General features: G+C 40.2%; 1 protein-coding gene across 1 annotated transcript in view; it reads left to right on the top strand.

Annotated features, from left to right (window-relative positions):
* LOC122814486 overlaps window positions 1-12386 on the top strand; it is a 466448-nt gene extending 454062 nt beyond the window's left edge. Inside the window, exons 7-8 of the mRNA XM_044087061.1 lie at window positions 11553-11639; window positions 12346-12386. Of these exons, the coding sequence (XP_043942996.1) occupies window positions 11553-11639; window positions 12346-12386 (128 nt within the window). The remainder of the gene's footprint in view (window positions 1-11552; window positions 11640-12345) is intronic.
* Window positions 12387-23239: the final 10853 nt, after the last annotated feature.

Below are 23239 nucleotides of genomic sequence, written 5' to 3' on the forward strand. Positions count from 1 at the left end.
CAGTCCTTTAGCATGGCACATCTCAGTGAACTGGCTCTTTGTCAGCTTACCATAGTCCTCTGCTGACATGCTTGCCTGCTCTCCCTGACTAAGCTAATAAAAGAAATAAAACAATTGTGAGCTGAACTCTGAATGTTCACTGCGTGGCTGGTTTAGAGTACAAAAACAACTTCAGTGATCACTGTACAAGCTACAGGAATTCAATGTCCACACCACTACAAGTCAATTAATATGTGATGTGGCTAACTCACCACTATCAAACAATTAATATTTGATGTGGATATCCCACTACTGCCAAACAATTAATATGTGATGCTGTGCACTGGCCCAGTGATCAAGGACCTTCAATCCTTACCACTAGCACCAGTGAGGAGCGTCCACATTGGGAGGATAATAAGTACACACAGTGAAGTGCAATTTCCCTTAGGAGCACACAGAGATCACAGTCAGTCTGGGGTGTTTCTCTGTGTCTTTTCAGATCCCCAATAAGACTCCCCACTGGCACAGCTATAGGGTTCAGATCTCAGCCAAGTAGTCAAGCCAAAACCTACAGTACCCTCTCTGTCTAGCCAGTGCTTCATGTCCCTGCCCAAGTAGCTGACACACACACACACACACACTTTGAGATTTGATTAATATGCAAACACACAGACACTCCTGGGGAAGGCTGGCACAGATTCACTAGCTATACGCTCAGGCTATAAGGTAGTAATCACTGCCACCAACTACTCTTAGCTACTCTAAAGGCCCTTACCAAAGGGTGTCCAATTCTACTGTGCAATGTTATTATTATCCAACTGGTAAATGTGACTGAGACTTGAAGGCTATTTAGGAGTGGCTTTCACTGTATCACCAAATACGTGAAAGTACTCTAAGAGCTTAAATTATCTCTACACAAAACAGCCACAGTTAAAAGGTTTAAAAATATTTAATAAATAATAAAAGCACAAAGCAATACTTATTAATTCAACATAGTGACAACAGAGAGTTCAGAAATCACAGGAAATACTTTAAAACAACATTGTAGGACAGTCTGACATAAATATAGAAAACAGCTAGACTAATATTGCTATATTCCTATCTATCTGTAAGAGACATGCTAAGATCTAAATCCTACTTACAGATCAAACCAAGCACTGGTGAGTTGTTGTCAGCTTCACAACAAAATACAAAATGTACTCTCTTTCTCTGAGAGATAGTTCTTAAATTGATAATACACATTACTGCTGACTCATTTCAGATTACACTATTCTTGTCATCACTACTTAAGTTCCCAGGCTCACAGAACTTAAAATTTAACATTTCTTTGTGATCTGCAGCTGCCAGGATGTCACAGAGCAATAAAATATACTTTACATGTGAAACCTAGTAATTATCTCTGTCTTAAGACAATAGAAAGAAACTCCTAGCCCAGATATCCTGTCTCTTAGCTTAAGATCACACAGTCATATAATTCTTTGCTTATTTTTTTCAGAGTTTGCAAGTTAACTCTGTATGTCTCACTTTCTGCCATAAAACATACATTACATTACATAGGCATAGAATTTACACATTTCTGCTTTCTTTCCAGCAGGGTGCACTGTGGTTGCATTTTTGAAGCTCAGCACATAACACAGTTTTCTTACATTTGTAACACAATCCTGTGGGTAATATTAATATTTACAATGACACAGAAGTATTTACAAAATTCTATCTAGCTAGGCTGGCATGCCAGAGGTACTTCATCAAGATCAACATGTGGAAGCAGATTGTGAGGGAGCTTTGAGGATACACCAGTATCTTCAGGAGGGGTGTGCAGGTCCACCACCTCTGCAATGACCTCCACAGTATTGACTAGGGACAACTGGTAGAAGGGATTGTCAAGGTTCAACTGCAGTCCCCAGATGCCTACAGTAAATGCCATATTCCACACCCTAACACCTATTACATAGAGTTATCATTTACTGAGTAGGTGTTTATAAAGTACTCATTTGTGATTCCTATGTATTCTTGGTATATTCAGGCACATGTCATGATGTCTTCAGAGGTAGTGGAATGGGACACACACACAATTTTTAATGCTCAAACTGTGTTTATAGTGATATGATACTTGTTCTGTGTTGCCATCATTAAGTTAGTTGTAATGCAGAATACGACTGAGTAGTACATTATTAATGGCCATATTGTTTAAGTAGTAATCATTTTATTTTGTAATAAGTAATTTCATGTTCCTTCGCTAGAAGGATATAAGTGATTTGATTTATTTGTGTTGCTTCATTTTTTTTTCAAATTTTCTTGGTCATATGATTATTAAAATGTATCATATGGTTTTATATCTATAATAGTGTGGTGGGTGTAGTTTATTAGATTAAGTAAGGAAAACTGATCTACTGTCAGCATAAATAGACTTCTTCCTAGACCATCATCAAATAAATTTGTAATATCATCTGTCATTTTGTTTGGAGCTTGTCTGGTTATTTTTAAGGACAAAATATACCCAACCCTGGATTATATAATGATACAGTAAATAAAAATCACCAATTATTTTCCTGTTCTATCTCACGCCTCATATTCACTTGCCTTCTCAGCCCTGTAGCAGCTACTGTATATACTTTGTGATTGCCTACAGAATGTGTAATGATTTTGTTATCCTAACTACACTGTTAATTCTAAGGTATATACCATTCTCACTTACCTAAAGCTGCCTTATTCATAATTGCTATGTTTACAAACAATATTTTCTAGAATTAATGAATCCTCAAGCTGAACCCAAAAAGGACCAACTAGATGAGTTTTCTACCCCAGTTAACAAACAACCAAATAGATAAATGAGTGCATAAATTGTAGTATTACTTATTTTCTCAGTTTGAGACTATGACACAAAATAGAAAACAGTGGTGACTATGCTTTTAAAAAGGGGAGAAAGTTTTGACAAATATGCATTTTTGATATGATGAAGATTATAGGTTCATAGGTTCATACTAGGCTATCTCCCCTAGGGCATTTATAAGCCTAGCCAGAATGTGTTTGGCTTTCGCCACCCATTTTAAATTTATTTTGCTATGCCCTTTTTCGAGGTTAGTATACTGTGCCTCTGTCTAACAGTGACACAGAAGTGATACCCGGGGTAAACCTACGATCTCCCATCCACTCATCAAGATTCCTCTTGAAGAGAGTCAATGAGGGACTCTGCCTAACCTGGACTGGGATTTTATTCCAGAGTGAAGGGAGCCTCTGGGTTATGAATCTGTCCCTCCAGCATGTCCTATTTATTTCAGTGCTGAGGTTCAAGTCTCTCGAGCGTAGCTCGATGGGATTTGGATTTTCTGAGGTGCAGCATGTCCATTAATTCTGGGTTGGACATGGCTTTATACATCAGGCACAGATCGCCTCTGAACAGGCGGTATGCCACTGAGTAGAGCTGGAGTTTCTTTAACCAGGCAGCATATGGCATCTGTTTGAGCCCTTTGATCCTCTTGGTGAGGTACTTTTGGGGTCTTTCCAGTTGCTGCAGGTGTCTGGTAAGGTACATCCCAAAAGGGGCATTGTACTCAATTATGGGCCTGATGAGGGATGAGTAAAGAGGCACGATGACGTCCCTTATCTAGATGTGAATCCCTTCATGATTAGGTGGGCTATATAAAATGTTTTTCTAACCACTTTGGCCACGTGGTTGTCAAATGAGAGATTGCTATCAACTTGGGTCCCCAGGTCCCTAATTACTTCTTCTGTACTTAATGGATTACCACCTATGTGGTAATTTGTGGGCACTTTGTTTTTGCCAAAGGGGATGACTATACACTTTTTGGCATTTAGCTTGAGGCCATGGCTCTGGCACCAGTTGTCTGTTTCTATGAGGCCCTTTTGGAGGATGCTTGTGTCAGCTGGAGAGTCGATTATGGTTCCCAGTTTGCAGTCATCTGCGAACTTGGTCAGCCACAGTCCTTCTGTGTTGGCCTGTACCTCCGAGAAATATATACCGAACAAGAGAGGTCCCAGGACTGAGCCTTGTGGGACACCACTTGTAACTGGTTTGAGTCTGACATGGCTCCAGCAATTCTAACCATGTGGGTTCTGTCCTTGAGCCAATTTGCAATCCATCTAGTGACATAGGGGTTTATATTTAAGCTGGTGAGCTTATCTATAATGCCAGAGTGGGGTATTGTATCGAAGGCTTTTGCGAGGTCCAGGTAGGCTGTGTGGACCACCTTCCCTCGTCAATGGCCTTGGTGACTGTTTCAAAGAAATCAACCAGGTTTAAGAGGCAGGATCTGCCCTTAACAAAGCCGAACTGGGTAGGATCCAGTGTTTGTAGGTCCCCAATATCTTTATTTATGAGGTCCATGATGATCCTTTCCATAGCTTTGCAGACCAAGCTAGTCAGGCTTATGGGGCGATAGTTTCCAGGATCCATTGAGGCACCACCTTTATGGAGAGGGACCACTGTTGCTGCACACCACTCTTTGGGCACATATCCTGTAGTAAGGCTGAGATTGAACAGTAGTTTTATGTTTGGGTTTAGCTCTTCTTGGAGTTCATGTAGGACACAGCCTGGGACACCGTCTGGTCCCATTGATGCTGTGTTTTTGCTTTGGAGAGGGTGGCTCTTACCTGAGCATCTGAGATGTCAGGGGGGCAGCACTCTGCTGGGATAGATATTTGCCCTTTTGGTGGGGAGGGGTTGAGAGTTTGCGCTGAACCTGTCAGCTAGGATGTTGGCAATGTCTGTGGGTTCGGTGTATTTTATGTCATTTTGGACTAATTCTGAGCATATCTGGGAATTACCACCCAGGTTCCTAACATAACTAAAGAAAGCCTTGTGATTATCCTTAGTGTCCTGTGCAATTTTTCTCTCGAAGCTGGCCTTAGACAATTTTATGTGTGCCCGTAGTTTTTGCTAATACTGATCAGTGATGCCTTCCCTTTTTGGGATTTTGCTCTATCATTTAGTATCTTCCTCCTTCTATTGTATAGTTTGTTTATGGCTGGGGTCCACCAGACAGGACGTCTGCCTTTGGAGGATTGGGTCTTGGTTTTATTTGGGATCGCATGATCCATGCATTCCTGAAACTGTTCATAGAATGCATTTATAAAGGATTCTGTGGTCTGGACCATATTTTCCACAGGCCCGGGAGCTTTGAAGGATTCCACCTCAGTTTTGAGGAGTGTGAAATTTGCTTTAGAGAAGTTTTTCACTGTGGTTTTTTGGGGCAGGGGTGGGGTCGGGATGTGAATATCCAGTGAGATTAGTTTATGGTCTGATCTTACCCATGAGGGATACACTTCTGGTCTGGAGCATAGAGTCCCCATGTTGGTGATGATCAGGTCCAGTATGTTTTCCCCTCTTGTGGGAGTGGTAACAAGTTGTTCCATAGCATTTGAGTTTATAAATTCTAGGAACCTTTGGGCTAGGGTGTTGGAGCTAGAGTAATGCTCCCAGTCTATGTTTGGGTAGTTGAAGTTGCCCAATATAATGGTGTTTGGAGAGACCTTCATATTTTCCAGTGTTCTCAGGAAGGCCGAGTGGGGTTCCTGGGTTTGGGAGGGTGGTCTGTAGCAGGCTATAAACTGGAAGGCAGTTTTACCCACTGTTAGTTGCACATGGATAGTCTCTGATGCTTTGTGCTTTGCCACCAACCTGGAGGTGTGGGTATCTTTGATGAATATCGATACTCCCTCCTTTTGTGGTTCGGTCCAAGTTTTGGGGCGAAAAGCATGGTATGAGGTAGAACCTGGTAGTGCTGGGGTGCTCTCGGGAGCCCTGAACCAGGTTTCTGTTACTGCACAGATATCAATGTTCTCCATGCTAAGGAGAGTTTTGAGTGCGTGCATCTTGAGGTTTAGACTTCTGGCATTGAGTAGCATTACTCTTAGTTTCTTATCCCTTGTGATACCTATGGAGGTGGGTTTGTCTTTTCAGCCTTGCCTAAAAAGGCACTATGGGGGTAGCAAGAGCCTTTGCCAATATCTGAAAGCCCAGGGTGACAGGTGCAAGCCGTCCCTAGCAAAGCATCGTGGCTTGTCGAGCATATCATCCCAAGCTGACAGGCATTGGATCCCCTTTGAATGACACCAGTACTTAAGCCAATTGTTGAAATTGATCATCTTGTCTTCATATTGTGGCATCATTCTTGGTGATGGTAAGATGCTACTCAAGGTCAGGGTCATACCGGCCTGGGCTACATGCTCAGAGAGCTCCTTTATGTCTCTTTTCATGTAGTCCAGGGAGGTACATCTCAGGTCATTCACACCAGCATGGACAATGACTGAGTCATATTTGTACTTGCCTTGGAGTGACCTGAGTGCTTGTGTTATGTGGCGGATCCTAGCACCTGACAGGCTGCTCACCGTGACCCTCTCCTTGTTCAGCCTGGTGAGTGGGATGTCAGTGTGCCTGATGATAGAGTCACCTATTACAAGTGTATCAGGTGTGTTGTTTAGTCTTAAGGGCTGTGACTGTTCGGCACACTGGCTTTGTGAGATATGTGTTGCACGTGTTTTGTTTTGGGGTAGCGGCTGCTTGGGTGTCTGCTTTGGAGGTCTCTGCTGCTTCGGCAGATCTTTATTTAGAGCCTCTGAGTATGTTTTTGTGTGATTATGTGTTTGGTTTGCTGTCGTGGTAGGTCTATGTGAGACTGGAATTGTAGTGAGTGTGGTTTCCTTCTCCTCCTGACTGGTTATGCCAGTACTGAGTTGAGAGAGCTTAGCCTCCAGTTTGGCTATATGGTTGCATCTCTCACATGTGTTGGAATTTGTTGGAGGAGGAGAGGGTTGTCTGTGTACATGAGGCAGTTGTAATATTGCCTCAAGATTCCCAGATTCACCAGCTGGACCGGAGAGGAGATTGACAACTGACCTTTGGACATGCTAGAATAATATTGGGAATTCCTTAATAATTGAAAACCAGGGCCAGTGGGGAGTGAGGGTGTAGTGCTTTTAATTTTTAGTGCTGACTTATATAATTGCTTTAGTGAGCAAGTGCCAGGTAACTTAAGTGCAATGTGTTACAGGTAACTTAAATGCAAAAACGACAAACAGTAACTTTCTTTCAAGTGAAACAAGGAAATAAGTACAGTAAGCAATGCAGATATCACTAGTGATCCACAGAAGTGCTGAGAAGCCGTGTATTAGGTGGAATTAGCGTTCCAGGGAAATAACAAGCAAACAAACAACAAGCATATAAACAAAGCTAGATTCAGCAAGCCCGAATCCAGTTTATGCTACAGCAAACAAGGCACACCAACTTCAGTAAGATACAGTTCAAATATGCATGCACTATAAGCCTTTAACCAGAAATTCCCAGCTCAGAAGGGCAGAGTCCAGCCTCTCCTCCCTCAAGAGTGCAGACCACAAACCTTCTTAATGTAAAATAACTGGCCTGAAGCCCAAGTGCTTAAACCAGAACTAATACACTTTAAGAATAACAGACACTGGGCTCTCAATCAGCAGTTCCCAACTTAGAAGGATGAAAGCTACCTGTCCTGCCACCACAGTGCATGCCACAAACCTTCCTAATGTAAAACAACTGGTCTGAAGCCCAAGTGCTTAATCCAAAAGACTTAGAATGATAGCTACACTTTAATCAAGTTACTACCAAGCAGTAATAAATACAATTGAATACTTTAGAGAATGCCTGGATTAGTGCTCAAGTTACACAAACAAAGTTAGATCCAGCAGGCCTGAATCCAGTCTATGCCACAGCAAACCAGGTGCACCAACTTCAGTAAGAAGCAGTATGCATGCACTATAAGCCTTTAACCAGAAATTCCCAGCTCAGAAGGGCAGAGTCCAGCCTCTCCTCAAGAGTGCAGACCACAAACCCTCTTAATGTAAAATAACTGGCCTGAAAGCCCAAGTGCTTAAACCAGAATTAATACACTTTTAGAATAACAGACACTGAGCCCTCAATCAGCAGTTCCCAACCTAGAAGGATGTAAGCTACCTGTTCTGCCACTACAGTGCAGACCACAAACCCTCTCAGTGCAAAACAACTGGTCCGAAGCCCAAGTGTTTCAACCTAAAGGCTTAGAATGAGTTACACCAAGCAGTAATAAATACTATTGAGTACTTTTAAGATGATGCAAAATTAAAACAAAGTAGGTAGAATCACAAGTACAGTAAAAGCAGATGAATTTTTTTTTTCTGAATAAGTGCTGAGATCAAAGAAACAGATTTGAGTGCTGAAACTAGAAAAATGGCTAGTTATAAGAAAAAAAAAACAAAGCTAGAAGGCTTCCCTCCAACACAGAAGGGCTTGGGGGCTCAGAAGCCTACAAATAGTCTATACCACTTAACAGGAAAGGCAGGAAACAAGCTTAATTTTTTTTTCTGTTTCCCAGATGCTCTCTTTGTACACAGTAGGAGTGCCTGAAATCAGAATATGATCTCACTGCACTCAGTTGAGTGAGCAAATGAGATGGGCCCAGAAGGAGTATCCAAACACAAATTTACAAGAGGGGCGGGCAGTTGCAAGGCCACTAAGATTAACACCAAAACAAAAACAGGGAGGTGGGTGGGACTAACTGAAGAGCAGAGTCAAAACTTCCAGTTCAGTTAATATTCCTTCCACACAGTTAAAATCAATTTAAATACTGTATTTTTTTGAAAAAAAAGAGCAGATAAAAGTACTTAAATTCTCTTATACGTCCAGTTGAATACAGCAAGTTCTTAGCCGGCCAAAGCTGAGGTTTTAAGCAGAAAATATTTCACACTGTACCACTTAAATGGGCAAGGACAGGAAATCAAAGAATGTGACTACCCCCACACCTGTAATTACTAGCAAATAACAAAATTCAGCAAACACTGACTAACTTCCAGTTCAGTTAATATTCCTTCCACACAGTTAAAATCAATTTAAATACTGTATTTTTGAAAAAAAAAAGAGCAGATAAAGGTACTTAAATTCTCTTATACGTCCAGTTGAATACAGCAAGTTCTTAGCCTGTCCAAAGCTGAGGATTTTAAGCAGAAAATATTTCACACTGTACCACTTAAATAGGCAAGGACAGGAAATCAAAGAATGTGACTACCCCCACACCTGTAATTACTAGCAAATAACAAAATTCAGCAAACACTGACTAACTTCCAGTTCAGTTAATATTCCTTCCACACAGTTAAAATCAATTTAAATACTGTATTTTTTGAAAAAAAGAGCAGATAAAGGTACTTAAATTCTCTTATACGTCCAGTTGAATACAGCAAGTTCTTAGCCGGCCAAAGCTGAGGTTTTTAAGCAGAAAATATTTCACACTGTACCACTTAAATAGGCAAGGACAGGAAATCAAAGAATGTGACTACCCCACACCTGTAATTACTAGCAAATAACAAAATTCAGCAAACACTGACTAACTTCCAGTTCAGTTAATATTCCTTCCACACAGTTAAAATCAATTTAAATACTGTATTTTTGAAAAAAAAAAGAGCAGATAAAGGTACTTAAATTCTCTTATACGTCCAGTTGAATACAGCAAGTTCTTAGCCGGCCAAAGCTGAGGTTTTTAAGCAGGAAATATTTCACACTCTACCACTTAAATAGGCAAGGACAGGAAATCAAAGAATGTGACTACCCCCACACCTGTAATTACTAGCAAATAACAAAGTTCAGCAAACACTGACTAACTTCCAGTTCAGTTAATATTCCTTCCACACAGTTAAAATCAATTTAAATACTGTATTTTTTGGGGAAAGAAAAGAGCAGATAAAGGTACTTAAATACTCTTCTAAGTCCAGCTGAATACAGCAAGTCCTTATCCGGCCAAAGCTGAGGTTTTTAAGCAGAAAATACTTCACACTGTACCACTTAAATAGGCAAGGACAGGAAATCAAAGAATGTGACTACCCCCACACCTGTAATTACTAGCAAATAACAAAATTCAGCAAACACTGACTAACTTCCAGTTCAGTTAATATTCCTTCCACACAGTTAAAATCAATTTAAATACTGTATTTTTTTGAAAAAAAGAGCAGATAAAGGTACTTAAATTCTCTTATACGTCCAGTTGAATACAGCAAGTTCTTAGCCAGCCAAAGCTGAGGTTTTTAAGCAGAAAATATTTCACACTGTACCACTTAAATAGGCAAGGACAGGAAATCAAAGAATGTGACTACCCCCACACCTGTAATTACTAGCAAATAACAAAATTCAGCAAACACTGACTAACTTCCAGTTCAGTTAATATTCCTTCCACACAGTTAAAATCAATTTAAATACTGTATTTTTTGAAAAAAAGAGCAGATAAAGGTACTTAAATTCTCTTATACATCCAGTTGAATACAGCAAGTTCTTAGCCGGCCAAAGCTGAGGTTTTAAGCAGAAAATATTTCACACTGTACCACTTAAATAGGCAAGGACAGGAAATCAAAGAATGTGACTACCCCACACCTGTAATTACTAGCAAATAACAAAATTCAGCAAACACTGACTAATTTCCAGTTCAGTTAATATTCCTTCCACACAGTTAAAATCAATTTAAATACTGTATTTTTTTGAAAAAAAAAGAGCAGATAAAGGTACTTAAATTCTCTTATGTCCAGTTGAATACAGCAGGTTCTTAGCCGGCCAAAGCTGAGGTTTTTAAGCAGAAAATATTTCACACTGTACCACTTAAATAGGCAAGGACAGGAAATCAAAGAATGTGACTACCCCCACACCTGTAATTACTAGCAAATAACAAAATTCAGCAAACACTGACTAATGTCCAGTTCAGTTAATATTCCTTCCACACAGTTAAAATCAATTTAAATACTGTATTTTTTTGAAAAAAAAAGAGCAGATAAATTATGATTAATGCATTGTGAAACTGGCCATTAGATTTTAGTTCAGTAAAGTGGAGTGTGATTTAAAAGCAAAACTATGAAAGTACTTCTGGTTTCAAGACCCTTTCTTACATCATGTAATATTTATTTAGAATATTTTTACTGTATTTGAGTAAACAAAGAGAGACAGAGTCTCTGGTCATATCACTGCTCAATCTCTTCACTGCATGTGGCACAAACTGTAAGCAATACCACATACAACATGTATCCCCTTAAGGCTACATTCATTCTTAAAGCAATAGTGAGATCCAATAATAAACTTGTTAGTGACATCATAGTGTTCTTACTAATTCCATGCTGTTGAGTGGTTGCAGAGACCCTGGAGCAAAGTAGGGGGGGGGGTCATGTAATGCATGAACTTATTTTATAAGTTTGTTTTTCATATGTACAAACTTGATAGTATGGTTTTGTGAACCAGATAACACAGACTCCATAAAAGTGTCAGTTTTCAGGGGATATTGGGAGATTTTGACTTACTCAGAACTGTAAAATATTTGGGAGAAGTTGTGGTTCCCAGTTTAGTTCATAATAGGTTTTATGTTTGCTTTCAGGTTCTAATGCCTTTTCCTTGTTCAGCACTATAAAACTGGTGTATACACTTGAAGAAACATACTTTTACCGTTTTTCTTGAATAAATCTGCAGGTATTGCCCTTTTGGAAAAATATTCTCTTGCTGTGGACCTTAGAAAAATTAGTTTCCTAAGAGCTGTATGTCATGATATTGATCTAAATTTGACATGAGTCATTTATTTCTGCAGATACGATTATGGAAGATACAAATCAGGAGGTGAATGAGCAAGATGGAGAAGCTTACAGTGCAGAAATGAATCACTCTGCTACAGCAGGTGCGTGTATTTTGTATTTGTCTCTGCATTGTTTTTCAGAAATTTGAACTTAAATCCCTATTGAAAAATTCACTAGAAAAATCTTCCAGTAAGAAAAATGAAAATGCAAATAATAGATTAAACTAGGATATCTGAAGGCAGAAACTAATGGGTTAAGAGAAGTATTTGAGGGTAGAAACAGATCATGTTTGTATTGTCTTCATTGCTGTATGCATTTCAAGCCCTTCCACAGTATATGTTATTCTTTTGAAAATAGTTAGAAACATGTTCTGTAATTATGTTTGAGAAGATGATAAGTCTAGAGTATCTGGGATAAGTTAGCACTTCCTAATGAACTGGGAGGATGAAATGTTCCCAATCCATAATTGTACAGTGATGTAGTAACTGCCATGACATTTCCTCCTGTCCTGTCGCACACTTCACACTCGCATCTATGGTCTACATCCTTCACTCACTCTTTCATTGCAGTTGAGCTTTACTCCTTTAAACCTTGCTACAGCTAGCTACTAAATAGCTACAGTAATGTATTAACCCTACCCAATAATGTTAAGGTTCATGTGTATATACCAACGTTTCCTTTAACTGCAGTATACAGCTCAGCAAGCTCCTGCCTTGTGCCCTGCAGAGATCTACAGCAGCAGAGAGACAAAAGAGAGATATTGGAGTGATTAAGTATAATTTTTCTGCATTTTCTTGCTGCCTTTAGCTAATTCTGCCTCAAATGACGGTTTTCTAGAGTTTCTGTGATTTAAAAATCTTGTTTCAGCTACATATTGTACTTATTTTACTGCCTGCACTTTAACAAAGTCGTTTTTGTGTTTAAATTACCTGTTTAACTGTTGTAGGCTACACACTCAAGTGTGATAGCCATTTCTGTGCATTTAAAGTGTTTTTTTAATTGTATCTGCTTTAATTTCTGAAAAAAAAAATATACTTGTTTTCCTGCCTTTCTAAGCTAGTATAGTCCAGTTTTCAGGTTATTGCTGAATTCAGGGCTGTGTTACAAGTCTCTGTGTTTGCCCATACCTTACTTGGATAGAAGGAAGTTTCTCTGTTCACTGTGAGAGAGGGAGCTTTGAGCAGCCTATCTGTCCCTGGAGCAGTGGTTTCAGCCCAGAAATTAGTAGTTTATTGGCCATTTTGGGTTAATTTCTATCTCTTTCATTTCCTTGCTATAAAACCCACCTTTGCAAGGTTTTTGTGCTAGTATACAGCTCAGCAAGCTCCTGCCTGGTGCCCTGCAGAGTTCTACAGCAGCAGAGAGACAACAGAGAGACTTTGGAGTGATTAAGTATCATTTTTCTGCATTTTCTTGCTGCCTTTAGCTAATTCCGCCTAAAACGTCAATTGTCTAGAGTTTCTGTGATTTAAAAAGGTTGTTTCAGCTACATATTGTACTTATTTTACTGCCTGCACTTTAACAAAGTTGTTTTTGTGTTTAAATTACCTGTTTAACTGTTGCAGGTTACACACTCGTGTGATAGCCATTTCTGTGCATTTAAAGTGTTTTTTTGATTGTATCTGCTTTATTTTCTGAAAAAAAAACATTCTGTGCATTTAAAGTATTTTTTGATTATATCTGCTTTATTTTCTGAAAAAAAAAAATACTTGTTTTCCTACCTTTCTAAGCTAGTTTAGCCCAGTTTTCAGGTTAGTGCTGAATTCAGGGCTGTGTTACAAGTTTCTGTGTTTGCCCATATCATACTTGGATAGAAGGAAGTTTCTCTGTTCACTGTGAGAGAGGGAGGTTTGAGCAGCCTATCTATCCCTCGTGGAGTGGTTTCAGCTCAGAAATTAGTAGTTTATTGGCCATTTTGGGCTAATTTCTATCTCTTTCATTTCCCTGTTATAAAACCCGCATTTGCGCGATTTTGCATGCTGGGCAGTGCCAGTTAGCTGGGGTATAACTATTCCCGGCTCCACAAAGTCTGCTCTTCAATTTTTCCCTTGGAACTAGACAAACCTTCAACTTAAGCACTCAAATCATTCATTTTTCATCCCAGCACTTGCCCAAAACTCATAGGAAGCACTAATAAACCTTAGCACTAGACCCCCCTATACTGTAGAGAAGGACAAGGCTCTCTATTCAACCTTACCAGCCAATCAGTAAATCAGTTCACTGTACCTATCCAGGCATGTCCAAAGGGCAGTTTCAGGTGTACTCTCCAGTCCAACTGGTGAATCTGGGCATTATGAGGGAATGTTACAACTGCTTCATGTACACAGACAACCCTCTCCTCCTTCCACCAAACACTAATACATGTGAGAGATGCAATTATACAGCCAAACTGGAGGATAAGCTCTCTCAACCCAAGACTGGACCAGGCAGTCAAGAGGAGAAGGGAATTACTTGCATCACACCACCAGTTTCACATAGACCTATGAAACCAGCACTGGCAAAAAGCACACATAAATACACAAAAACATACTCGGAGGCTCTAAATAAAAATCTGCAAAAGCAACAGAGACCTCCAAAGTAGAAATCCAAGCAACCTCCACCTCCCCCCAACACAAACCATGAAACACATACTTCACAAAACCAGTGTGCCACACAATCACAGCTCTTAAGGCAAAATAACATACCCAACACACTAGTAATAGGTGACTCTATAGTCAGGCACACTGACGTCCCACTCACTAGGCTGAACAAAAAGAAGGTTACTGTTAGTTGCCTGTCGGGTGCCAGCATCCGCCACATAACACAAGCACTCAGATCACTCCAGAACAAGTACAAATATGACTCTGTCATTGTCCATGTTGGTGTGAATGACCTGAGCCATACCTCCCTGGACTATATGAAAAGAGACATGGAGGAGCTCTCTGATCACATAGCCCAGGCCGGTATGACCCTGACCCTGAGTAGCATCCTGCACTCACCAAGAATGATACCATGATACAGAGAAAAAATTATTAATTTCAACAATTGGCTAAGCTTCTGGTGTCATTCAAAGGGGATACAGCGCCTGTCAGCCTGGGATGACATGCTCGACAAGCCACACTGCTTTGCTAGAGATGGCTTGCACCTGTCACCCTTAGGCTTTCGAATACTGCCCAAGGCTCTTGCCACCCCCATAGTGCCTTTTTTAGGCAAGGCTCAAAAGACAAACCCACCGACGTAAATAGCACAAGTAACAAAAAACTGAGGGTAATGCTGCTCAATGCCAGAAGTCTAAACCTCAAAATTCATGCACTCGAGGCACTCCACAGTATGGAGAAAATCGATATATGTGCAGTAACAGAAACCTGGTTTAAGGCTCCAGAGAGCACCCCAGCACTACCAGGCTACAACTCATACCATACATTTCTTCCACAAAACCCGGACCCAAATACAAATGCGGGGGAGTATCCATATTCATCAAGGATACCCAGACCTCCAGGTTAGTGGCACAGCACGATGCATCAGAGATCATCCATGTGCAACTAACAACGGGCAAAACTGCTATTCAAATTATTGCTTGCTACAGATCACCCACCATGTCCCAGGACCCCCACTCTGCATTCTTGGAAGCACTGGGAAACCTAAAGGTCCTACCAAACACCCTGATATTGGGTGATTTCAGTTACCCAAACATTAACTGGGAGAACTACTCAAGCACAAACTCCCTTGCCCAACATTTCCTAGAATTTATAAACTCAAATGCCCTAGATCAACTGGTCAACAAACCCACCAGAGGTGACAACATATTGGACCTAGGTTTCGTCTTTAATCAGACTTCTTCAGAATACAAATGATAAAAAACACACCCTTTTTATATATAACACCTGACAATGACGTCAGCAAATCATTGGTGCAATAAAATAAAAGGAAACCACATAAAAATTGGTTAAAAGGCACTTTTCGTAAAAACACTGAAAAATAACAATTGTCATTAAATGTGTGCTTAATAACAAGTTCCACAATAATAAAACATGAAATACATGTACATTAATTGTGTAAACACATCTCTATTCCCTAATAAATGCCTATCCCAGAATGTTCTTTAGTTTCAATACAGGCATAATGCTAATACAATCATTAATGCCTGGAAACACCAGAGCATTCAATTTCAGTTGCCATTTCATTTCACAAATGTCAAAGTGCAATTCAAGCATTCTGCCCTGAGTGTCAAATAAGATCTGCTGAATGACACTAAATTTGAAAAAATGACCCACATTACATTCAATATGCCTATATAAAGCATTAGTCTTTTTCCTTAATCTAATGTCCGATTGATGCTCAATTATACAATCCCTGAGTGCCCTACTAGTCTTTCCGATGTAAAAAGCCGGACACTGCCCACATAAGGCCACATATACTAAATTCCTGCTGTAACAATCAAAGTGGCCCCCAAGCCTAATGGTGACCCCAGCTACTTTGTAGACAGAATTAGTAGGGCACAAAATACACTGAACCGACTGATATAGCCAACATCCTGGCAGACAGGTTCAGTGCAAACTTCACCCACCTCTCACTCCCAAAAGGGCCCATAACTATACCAGAAGAATGTAGAGCCCCTGAAATCACAGACACTCAGCTTAAAACAGCCCTCTCCAAAGCCAAAACACAGCCTCAATGGGACCGGACAGTGTCCCAGGCTGCGTCCTACACAAGCTCAAAGATGAACTAACCCCTCACCTAAACACACTGTTTAAACTCAGCCTCTCCACAGGCTACATGCCCACAGAGTGGTGCACAGCAACGGTTATTCTGCTCCACAAAGGTGGAGCCAAAATAGACCCCAGGAACTATCGCCCTATAAGCCTGACTAGCTTAGTCTGCAAAGCTATGGAGCGCATCATCATGGATCTCATTAACAGAGACATTGGAAACCTCCAAACACTGGACCCTACCCAGTTCGGCTTTGTTAAGGGCAGATCATGCCTCCTAAACCTGGTGAACATTTTGGAGACAGTTACGAAGGCTATAGATGAGGGAAAGGTGGTCCACACAGCCTACCTAGACCTTGCAAAGGCCTTCAACACCATTCCCCACTCAGGTATTATAGACAAGCTTACCAGCCTGAACATAAACCCCTACATCATGAGATGGTTTGCCAACTGGCTCACAGACAGAACCCACATGGTAAGAGTTGCAGGAGCTAGGTCTGACTCTAAACCAGTTACAAGTGGCGTTCCCCAGGGCTCAGTCCTAGGACCCCTTCTGTTCGGCATATACTACTCAGAGGTACAGGCAAGCACAGGAGGACTATGGCTGACCATGTTTGCAGACGACTGTAAACTAGGGGCTATAACTGACTCTCCGGCTGACATAGACATCCTCCAAAAGGGTCTCACTGAGACAGATACCTGGTGTCAAAACCATGGCCTCAAGCTAAATGCCAAAAAGTGCATAGTCATCCCCTTTGGAAAAAAACAAAGTACCCACAAACTACCACATAAGTGGTAGCCCCCTAAATATGGAAGACATAATAAGGGATCTGGGGACCCAAGTAGATAGTAACCTCTCCTTTGATAATCACATTGCCAAGGTGGTTAGAAAATCCTTCTATGTGGCCCACCTAATCACAAAAGGGTTTGCATCCAGATCGAAAGAGGTCATTGGGCCCCTCTACGCATCACTCATCAGACTCATCATAGAGGACAATGCCCCATTTAGGATGTACCTTACAAGACACCTGCAACAACTGGAACAACCACAGAAGTTCCTCACCAAGAGGATCACTGGCCTCAAGCAGATGCCCTATGCAGCTCGACTGAAGACACCCCAGCTGTACTCAGTTGCATACCGCCTACTCAGAGGTGATCTCTGCCTGACATACAAGGCCATGTCCAACCCAGAATTGATGGACATGCTCCACCTAAAGAAAACCATATCCCCTCGAGTCACACACTCCAGGGATCTAAACCTCACCACAACAATAAATAAGACGTGCTGGAGGGATAGATTCCTGTCCCAGAGACTTCCCATGCTCTGTAACAAGATTCCAGTCTACATTAGGCAGAGCTCTTCGCTAACCCTCTTCAAGAGAAACCATGACGAGTGGATGGGAAGCAGAAAGTTTACTCCAGGGATCACTTCAATGGCTCTTCTGGACAGAGGCACAGTGAACTAATCTAAGGGGGCGGCAAAAGCCAACACATTCCGGCTAAGCTTAAAAAATGCCTTCGGGCAGATAGCCTAGTACCTACCTATGAACCTATGTAATCTCAGGCTGAAACAGAGCCAGTAAACAAATGAAAACAAATAAATAAAGGAATAAACAATTAACAATTTAATCATTTAGAGGATATTTTTTTTTATTTGGAAGTATCACACAAAATGGAAAAATGGGAAGAAAGTTTGACAAATATTAATTTTCATATTATGTCAATGAAGGGTGATGTCACTGAATGTGATGAGACAGGTTACGAGTTTTTTTGTTCACTAAGGTTGAATGTGATTTAACAGAGAAAACAGGAAGGTACTTCAAGCTTCAATACCCCCTCTCTAAATATACTTTGTAAATAAGTGTAGTGACAGTGTATAAACAATGTTTCCTCCAATTAATTTAACCCTTGGGGGAAATGAAAACGGTCCAGGTAAATCAGAGTTTTACCCATGGTAATGAATGAATAAATAAGGAAAAAATCATTAACAAATAAGTAAATAAGTGGAGGAATGAGAAAATAACTAAATAAATAAATACATAAACAAAATAGGTAACGGTATTATTCCTTTTTTAATGTGAAAGTCATGCGAAATGGAAAACAGTGGCGAAGCTACTTTGAAAAACAGGAGAGAGTTTTGACAAATATGCATTTTGGCTATTAGGTCAAGGAAGAGCACATCATAACTGCATGTTGTGAGACAGACTATGATTTTTTTTCAATTAAGTTGAATGTAATTTTAAGAAAGACACCCTAAAGGTAGTTCTAGCTTCAGGACCAAGTATACCATCATGTAGTATTTATTAATGAAAATTGTCCAGATAGCTGAGTGAACAAACCAAGAGAGAGGTTTGGCTGACATTCCCTGCTCTAGGTGTTTAGTGCAGCCGGCACAAGATGGAGCCAATGCCATGTGATTTGCATTCTCTTAAGGCTACACACAGTTTTAATGCTGTACATACTTTACCTGACAGAGTGTGGGACAGACCAAAAAACTTGATGGAAACATCTTGGTGTTCTTACTTATTGCAGATGAGAAATTTGCAAAGATCCACTAAGCAAAGTCCATCAATACAAGGCCATGTAATGCAAGACACTCCTACATCCATCTGTTTTGAATAAACATGGACTTGAATATAACTTTTACAAACCAGGTGACACCTTGTCCCTACAAGTACTTGGTTTTGGTGGACATCAAGAGATTTTAACTTGCCCAGATTTGTGAAATATGGAGGTGCATGCTGTGTCCAAAATTAGAAGTTAAGTCCCTGTTTGGAAAAAAAGTTTATCACTAAAATGTATGAAAATCATAAAGAAATATTAAGGGAGGATTTTTGAAGGAGAAAATGGTTGTTTTAAATCTGGATCAGACTGTACAGTATAATTTTATTGTGTGTGTGTGTGTGTGTGTGTGTGTGTGTGTGTGTGTGTGTGTGTGTGTGTGTGTGTGTGTGTGTGTGTGTGTGTGTGTGTGTGTGTGTGTGTGTGTGTGTGTGTGTGTGTGTGTGTGTGTGTGAACCATGACTTGCAATTGAGGGGGTGGGTATTTTCTGAAAATAGGAGTGTGATCTGCGATTATGCTTTGGGAAGTAGAAACTGCATCCTGAGATACATTAAAAATTCCAAAAGAATGCAGAGGATGAAATGTATCCACTCTAGAGTTACATTGTAACACAGTAACTGCCATCACCTTTCCATCTCTACTATCCTTAATTTCACACTCAGATGTATCTTCTACACCTTTCATTTACTCTTTTCTTTCCAGGTGAGCTTTTCTCCTTTAATCCTGGCTAGAGATACTCTCTACATTTTGTAAATAGCTACAGTATATCTAGTTATTTTGTTTTTCTAATGTCATTGCTGAACATATTGTTCACTTGTCTAAAGTGTATTTGTACATAATTGCTATGATTGCATGCAATCAGTGTTTCTTTCCACTACTGTAACCAGTCTGATCTTGAAAGTGGTCAGTGGGAATCACAATTCACCCAGTTTACCTTATCTTTGGCAAAAAACATATGGTCACACCATAGGTGATAGTGCTCTGTCTAGGGCTGTTATTCACATGGAGTTCTGTTAGAATGGATGCAGCAAACCAAGATCCATAATTGACATCTAGACAGCTTTCCATGATAAATGCAAGTTAAATAAGTCAAGCAGATCTAAAACAATAATGGGCTAGCTCTGACCGTATTTGGCATTACATAGCAAAGCTCCAGAAAGGACTATGGAGCAAGTCCTGTTTAAACATGGATAATGGTAACCTGATTCCAAAGGTATGTCTTCTAGGCAAAAAGGACTCCTTTCATAACTGTGCTTCATATTCTGTTGGTACCTAGTCACTCTAACCCCAGTACTGTGCTCCAAGTTAGTATACATGCAAACAACCCCCTTGACACTTTATAATTATCACCCTGTAGCATCTTTAAAATGTCTCTTCTTTGATAAGCAGGCATTCAGATGGGTTACATACAAAGAGAAGGTCTGTAGGACAGGTAAGGTGAGTCTTATACTGTCTGACTAATACAATAAGGAACAGGAATAAGGAAGCTCAGTACTTACCAGACTTAAGTGTAAAACTACCACTTAATAAAAATGTATGCATCCAAAACATATTGTAATAAAGAGGCAAGCATGAAAAACATTGGCCCGTACAAAGAACATGCCAATTAATTACCTTGCAAATTAAGTATTCATTGAATTAAACATTTTTCATTAAGAATACAATAAATAAAAGCAATAATTTGGATCTGCTGAGAAAAAAGTAATGCAAATGAATATAAGCTAAAATAAAGGAGTTGAAAAAACTCCAAAGGCTGTTTTGGACATGCAGAGGGCACTTAAACCTGACACTAGAAAATGCATTCAGTAAGGTAAGTCCTGTGCCATTGCAGGTCCATGAGTAAAGTTTCAGTAAAAGCAATGAGTCAAATACAAAAATTAAAAATTTAACACCAGTCATTAACATGTTTCCTTTATAGTCAAAGGAAATACATTCAGTGGTTAAGACATATGGAGTATTCTATGTAATAGTGCAGCCTTTTTAACTATTGCAATCCAAGGTTTGGAGGGTAAGATAGTCTTTAGAGGAAATCTTGAAGCCAAAAGTAAGGAATAAAAGTCAAACATAAAACAAAATAGTTCAGAAAAAGCAAATGCAGATGTTTCAGAGAAGTACAATCAATGATGCTGTAAGATATATATGTAAAAAGCCTCTTATATACTTGGAGACTTCCAGAATTCTATTTCATAGCTCAGCCTTTCAACAAGCAGAGAGAAATATGACAAAATCAAGGGTCTCATTTTTGTATAGTTACACATTAAAATGCAGCAGAACAACATTAAAATAACTTAAAAAGTAAAGCGCACAAACTCATGTTCCAAGCCGGTTTAGGGTTAGTATATTTTCAAAAGTATTTTATTGTTATCTGTACAGGGTATGCAGACAGTCCTAACAATATCTGTAACAAAGCAGGCTAACTGCAACCATCAATTTCATATGGGGAAAATAACCTCATAAAGGTAGGAAGGAAAACCAGGCCATTTCATGTCTATGTTTCCTTAGTGTTGTATCAGCACTGCATCATTTCCTAGCTCCTCTGAAGCCCAGCACCATAGTAAGTAATGTTTTTACTCTAATGTTCTTTTTCATTGTTGTTATGATTCTGTACCACCTGACAGAACCGTAAAACAAGCAAAATTGTCCATGCAGGCTGCCTTGTTTTTTATGATTCATACAAGTTAGATAAGCAAATTCCCCAAAGACTTGTCTACTTGCTGGCTAAAGAGCTCTTTGTCCATTTACCTAACTGCTTATTGGACAGAATTCTCCCTTGATGCATACTCTTTAGAGCAATGAAACAATAATTTGTACTAAAATCACCTACACTACGCCAGTCATGTTAAAGTACATGTAATGACCAACTGGGCTATTTCTGTCAGAACTTCTGTTTATAATAGCAGAGGACCTTCAGTAAAATCTGAGACCACAGCCAGTGACCTCCAAAACATTAACTGTTGTTTACTTTACATATTTAACTACAAACAGCATTCAGAACAAATATAATCTAGTGCAATGCTGGGTACATGATTACCACCCTGGTATCATCATGGCCTCTGAGGTATACAGAGATATAGGTTCATAGGTTCATAGGTAAGTACTAGGCTATCTGCCCATGGGCATTTATAAGCCTAGCCACAGAGTGATGGCTTTCGCCTCCCCATTAGATTAGTAACCTGGGCCTCTGTCAACAGGGCTCCTGAAGTGATCCCAGGGTAGAACTTACAATTACCCATCCACACATTAAGATTTCTCTTGAAGAGGGTCAGAGAGGAGCTCTGTCGAATATGGATTGGGATTCTATTCCAGAGTGAGGGGAGTCGCTGGGACAGGAATCTATCCCTCCAGCATGTCCGGTTTATTGTTGTACATAGGTTCAAGTCGCTAGAACGAGTGGTTCTGAGGGATCTCGTTTTTTTGAGGTGAAGCATGTCCATTAGTTCAGGGTTTGACATGGCCCTACAGGTCAGGCATAGGTCACCTCTGAGCAGATGGTAAGCGACTGAGAAGAGCTGGAGCTTTTTTAGTCGTGCTTCATATGGTAATTGTTTAAGGCCCTTAATCCTCTTAGTGAGGTACTTCTGTGGTCTTTCTAGTTGTTGCAAGTGTCTAGTGAGGTACATCCCAAATGGGGCATTGTACTCTATTATGGGCCTAATGAGTGAGGAGTAAAGGGGCACCATCACCTCCTTGGATCTGGATGAGAAACCCTTTGTCATCAGGTGTGCCACACAGAAGGATTTCTTGATCATTTTGGCTATGTGGTTATCAAAGGAGAGCATTACCTCTACTTGGGTACCCAGGTCCCTAATTACTTCTTCTGTACTTAGTGGATTCCCATCTATGTGGCAGTTTGTAGGTACTTTGTTTTTCCCAAATGGGATTACTATGCATTTTTTGGCATTTAGCTTGAGGCCGTGACTTTGACACCAGGTGTTTGTCTCTGTGAAACCCTTTTGCAGGATGTCTGTGTCAGCTGGAGAGTCAATTATTGCACCCAATTTACAGTCATCTGCGAACTTGCTTAGCCACAGTCCCTCTGCCTTTGTCTGTACTTCGGAGAAATATATAGTGAAAAGGAGGGATCCCAGGACTGAGCCCTGTGGGCCTCCGCTTGTGACTGGTTTAGAGTCAGACATGGTGCCTGCCACTCTTACCGTGTGGGTTCTGTCTGAGAGCCAATTGGCAACCCATCTCATGACATGGGGGTTGATATTTAAGCTGGTGAGTTTGTCTATGATTCCTGAGTGTGGGATGGTGTGGAACACCTTAGTGAGGTCCAGATATGCTGTGTGGATCACCTTCCCTTCATCTATGGCCTTGGTGACTATTTCAAAGAAGTCGACCAAGTTCAGGAGGCAAGATCTGCCTTTAACAAAGCCGAACTGGGTGGGGTCCAGTGTCTGGAGGTTCCCAATGTCCCTGTTAATGAGCTCCATGATAATGCGTTCCA

This window comes from Protopterus annectens, chromosome 10.part0, assembly GCF_019279795.1.
Source record: "Protopterus annectens isolate FY-2018-M chromosome 10.part0, PAN1.0, whole genome shotgun sequence".
NCBI classification, from domain to species: domain Eukaryota; kingdom Metazoa; phylum Chordata; order Ceratodontiformes; family Protopteridae; genus Protopterus; species Protopterus annectens.